General features: G+C 42.1%; 2 protein-coding genes across 2 annotated transcripts in view; one reads left to right on the top strand and one right to left on the bottom strand.

Annotated features, from left to right (window-relative positions):
- The window catches only part of LOC113819801 (uncharacterized), a 13,460-nt gene extending 11,236 nt beyond the window's left edge, over positions 1-2,224 (top strand). Inside the window, exon 10 of the mRNA XM_027372000.2 lies at positions 1,278-2,224. Coding sequence (XP_027227801.2) covers positions 1,278-1,459 — 182 coding nt within the window. The 3' untranslated portion in view covers positions 1,460-2,224. The remainder of the gene's footprint in view (positions 1-1,277) is intronic.
- The window catches only part of LOC113813562 (uncharacterized), a 185,974-nt gene that overhangs the window by 68,391 nt on the left and 112,583 nt on the right, over positions 1-5,000 (bottom strand). The window lies entirely within an intron of this gene.

The raw sequence follows: 5,000 nt of genomic DNA, 5'->3' as shown, positions 1-5,000 counted from the left end.
TTCTGTTTTAGAGGCATTTTGATGGTTGTTTTAGATCCCTGGGGAAAAAAAATATGTAGGATGTGAAGGTCGTTTTGCTTATTACGTGATAATATTCATAAGGGCACCTACATATGCACCGTATGTGTGTGTATTTGGATAACGAGTGACTGCTCCAACTCACCAGCATCAATGAACAGTTGAACAAAAACTTGCGTATAGGAAAGTTGATAATTATGACGATGTCTTATTTTTACTTTTCTAGAATTTTAACCCGGAAATAATTTTATTCCCTTTTCCCTTGTGCATGTGCATGCGTGTGTACATATATATGTATATATATATATATATATATATATATATATATATATATGTGTGTGTGTGTGTGTGTGTGTGTGTGTGTGTGTGTGTGTGTGTGTGTGTGTGTATGTATGTATGTATGTATATGTGTATATAAATATGTGCTCCTGCATATGTTTATATATTCATATGTATATGTATATACGAGTATATATGTATATATGCATATATATATTATATAATATATGTATTTATAGATATATATACTCATTCATATAGTGTTATGTAATATGTGTATATCAAACCATTATTCACAGTACATATATAACCATTCTTCGATGTGAACTCTACAGTGCATGATATGTAATGTCACCTTCAAATAGCTACCACAGGTAACCAGATGACAGCTCCAATTATATCTCTAGAGAATGATAGGTACTTGAGCTTCCATTGAAATCATCCTGAATTCTAAATTCCACTAGAAAAACACGAACTAGGAGAATGAGGAATTATATATATATATATATATATATATATATATATATATATATATATATATTCAACTTTAATTTTGCTTATTGTGTGTGTGTGTGTGTGCACGTATATATATATATATATATATATATATATATATATATATATATATATATATATATATATATATATATATATATTCATTCATTCATTCATTCATTCATTCATATATATATATATATATATATATATATATATATATATATATATATATATATATATATATATATATATATATATATATATATATATATATATATATATATATATATCAGTAAAATTAATCACATTTTAACTGTTCCAAAACAATATGCCCTTTTCCAGCTTTATGGATATATTAATTGCCAATACGGCTGTATTGGCAATGATGAATGCTTCGGCAGCGTGAAATGAAAATGGAATTGATGTCCTTGTTAAGTTAAGCTTGCTTTAACAGAATTTTAACCGCATTGCATATTCGGCAGGAAAGTGCCGGAGAGAGTCCTTCCAGTGCCCGAGGGACGTGGCCTACCTCGGCCTCTTCGCCAAGACCTGCGGAGAAGCCTGCAGGAAGCCCGGTTCGACGGTGGAGGTCTCGGCTCTCCTGAAGTACAAGGACCAAGTCTCCAGTGCCGTTGCCAAAGTCATAAGGGACCTGCGTCTCTAAAATCCGTTGTTGGCCTTCCCCAATTGTAGTTTGCATCATAGGGATGAGAGTAAAGGAGAGTGGTAACAACGAGAGGGAAAGGAGGGTGAGGGAGAGTGGTAATTAAGATGGATACTCGTAGGCAGAAGTGATACGCGTGTATGGATGCACTCTTTTTTTCTCAAGAGTTGACACACAAGTTAAATGGAACACGATACGAGACGTAGGCGCTGGTGATACCCGCGGCCTCAAGCCCTAGCAAGGGCGCAGCCGCGGGAGGGTGAGCGGTCCGGTCAGCAGGTTAGCTTCCGTCTCGGTGGGAACTGGGCGAGTGAGCGGCCAGCCCGCCCTGGCGAGACAGGGACATGGTCTCAGTGAATGAGAGTGCACTTCTTATAGGCCTGGGTCGCGACCCAGGTTGGCTTGGGTTATGTTTACGTGCAGGCGGACCAACGCGCGAACCATGCATTCTCAAGCGTGGCGTGGGTTCGCACGGCGGGTACCCTCGCGCACACACCACGTGGTATGCTATAGAGGGATCCCCTGAGGATAGGAGGACATAAAAAGAATACTCACAACATATGTCGCTATGCCGTAAAAGGCGACTGTAAGGACGCTTACCAACCCGCACTGGGCCAGCGTGGTAGGGACTTGGCCTTTTTCATCTGTGTGCCACCTTACACCCCCTCTCCATCCCTCTCTATCTATCTATCTCCCTCTTTCTCTCTCCCTTTTTCTCTGTCTGTCTGTCTCCCTCCTCTCTCTTTCTCTTCCCTCTCTCTCCCTCCCCCTCTCTCTCTTCTCTCTCTCTCTCTCTCTCTCTCTCTCTCTCTCTCTCTCTCTTTCCCTCCCCCCCTCTCTCTCTTCTCTCTCTCTCCCTCCCCTTCTCTCTCTCTCCTCTCTCTCTCTCTCTCTCTCCTCCCTCCCCCTCTCTCTCTCCCTCTCTCTCTCTCTCTCTCTCCTCCTCCCCTTCTCTCTCTTCTCTCTCCTCTCTCTCGCCCTCCCTCCCCCTCTCTCTCTTCTCTCTCTATCTCTCTCTCTCTCTCTCTCTCTCTCTCTCTCTCTCTCTCTCTCTCTCTCTCTCTCTCTCTCTCTCTCTCTCTTCTCTCTCTCTCTCTCTCTCTCTCTCTCTCTCTCTCTCTCTCTCTCTCTCTCTCTCTCTCTCTCTCTCTCTCTCTCTCTCTCTCTCTCTTCTCTCTCTTTCTCTTCTCTCTCTTTCTCTTCTCTCTTCTTCTTCTCTCTCTCTCTCTCTCTCTCTCTCTCTCTCTCTCTCTTCTCTCTCTCTCTCTCTCTCTCTCTCTCTCTCTCTCTCTCTCTCTCTCTTTCTCTCTTCTCTCTTCTCTGTCTCTCTCTCTCTCTCTCTTTCTCTCTCTCTCTCTCTCTCTCTCTCTCTCTCTCTCTCTCTCTCTCTCTCTCTCTCTCTCTCTCTCTCAGTACCATCCGAGTCACTGTCGTGATTGGACGTCGTCCGGCCTTAGCTTTTACTTTGAAAGTCCGAAACAAGGCAAACAATACACATCTTGTAGATCACTCCATGTACGGCAAAGGAAGGGCCTTTTCTGAGAGTGAAGAGGATAAAGATATGCCCGGAAATTTTTCCAGAAAAGGTAAACAAACTGGCGACGAAGCCGACAATATAGGCGGAGTCTAGGTCTGTGTAGGTAGGCCTTCATCAAAGTCAAAGCCAGCCAAGAACATAATTAAAAGCGTTTTAAGCAGGGGAGCGCTTGGCAAGAATTCTTGTCAAGCGCTGTACCGTTCCCTGCTTAAAACGCTTTCTAAGGCAGGCAGGCCCTCTTCAGTGATGCCAGACATGTGGAAATGTCTTTTTATAAAGTACAAATCATAACAGCCCTTGATGAGCATAGAAATATCAAAATAACACGCGAAATATACATACTTGGGTGTTAAAAGCAATATTCCCACCAACAATCTCGGAAAGAGATAACTTATGCACAAGTCGAGGGTGTTTATTTCACTGGCGGTTGGTAACAGTTTGAGCGCGCAATTCAAAACAGCTGACAAACTAGCGCCGCATCAAGATGGCAGAGTAAATCTACCCAAACATCTTAATAAAGCGCATTGTCATATATCCGATTTTATGCGGTTAAATATAAATCATCGAATACAATATCAACAGAAGACTGCTTCTAGAATTTCTCAGACTGTTTTCCCTTGAAATATTCTTTATTTCATAGAATAGCAGATATATTCTCGATTTAGAGAGACGAAGAGTTTAACAATAAGAGGTAAATTGTTCGTCTTATAATAATTTGTTATTTATAAGTAAAACACTCTTTATTCTCATAATCTCAATTCGTTTTCAGGTAATTTCAATTTCTTTGAATGTGATTTTAAGAAACAGAATCAGATACCGTGAAAAAAATTATTTATCTGATAAGATATTAAGCGGAGTTCCTGGCCAACGCCCGCATTCGAAGGATCGTGACCAGTACGGTACGCGACCGACGCCGTTGCCATGGTGACGGTACACCGCTTGACGTAGCAAGCGCAAGTCAAGCCATCTACGGAAGTCGCTTGAGAAAGCAAGCGAAATGCTTGAGTTAGCAAGAAAAACGCTTGAGATTTCAGGCAAGAACTTTCCCTGCTTAAAACGCTTTTAGTTTTTTTTTTTTTTTCTGGCATTAAAAAATATGAAGAAATAACCAAGCTTTTTTTCCTTCCGGCATTAAACAATCATATGAAGAAATGGTAGAATAGGCACTTTGTCTTCAAGGTGAATTAAGCCTAACAATCTGAGACTTCACATTGGAAATCGTGCAACAGGAACAACGAAGGGAAGGGCAAGAAAACACACGAATATGCATATTCGTGTGTTTTCTTGCCCTTCCCTTCGTTGTTCCTGTTGCAATCTGTTCAACATGAATTCCACACATTGGAAATCGTGTACCGTACTTTACTACGACATGCCAAGACATCGCAACCAAACTGACGACAGAGTGGAACAGAATAAGGCTGCAGAGGCCGGAGAGTGGAGAGACACACCAAGATTCTAATCAAGGACTATCCGCCTGTTGTGCTCGTGGAGTGGGCGAAGAGGAGGATGACAGGTGAGCGGACACAGTGGCAGATAATCGCGTGTTGGAAAGGTGTTATATAGCGAGAAAGAAAGGTTTGCTCCCATAATACCACCTTGTCCAGTGGTAAGGTTCATCGAGTCCCCCAGAATCTGTGCCAGGTGTCGGCAGCGGGGTCACTTCAAGGGCGGGTGACGTGTGGGTTTGCGGTGGTCGACACGAGTCCAAAGTGTGCGTGGATAAGCTGGCAATGGACGATGCAGACAAGCCTATTGTGAAATGCCCGGGGTGTAAGGGTCCACACAAAGCCTGGTCCTGGGCGTGCCCGAAGAGACCGAGGTGGGAAGGAGCCATTGGGAAAGAAAAGCCTTTGCGAAAAGATGTATCACTGAAATCCCGCAAAAGATAGTAAATAAAGAGGTGCCACAAATTGAACGTGGAAATGATAAAGACGAAAATAGTCATAATCAGTTAGACACTGGTGAAACAGGGAGAGAAAAAGAAATCGCTGATATAAAGGAATG

The sequence above is a fragment of the Penaeus vannamei genome, chromosome 35, assembly GCF_042767895.1.
Source record: "Penaeus vannamei isolate JL-2024 chromosome 35, ASM4276789v1, whole genome shotgun sequence".
Lineage (NCBI taxonomy): Eukaryota > Metazoa > Arthropoda > Malacostraca > Decapoda > Penaeidae > Penaeus > Penaeus vannamei.
Note: the sequence above shows the minus strand (reverse complement) of the source record. Positions and strands in the feature narration are given on the sequence as shown.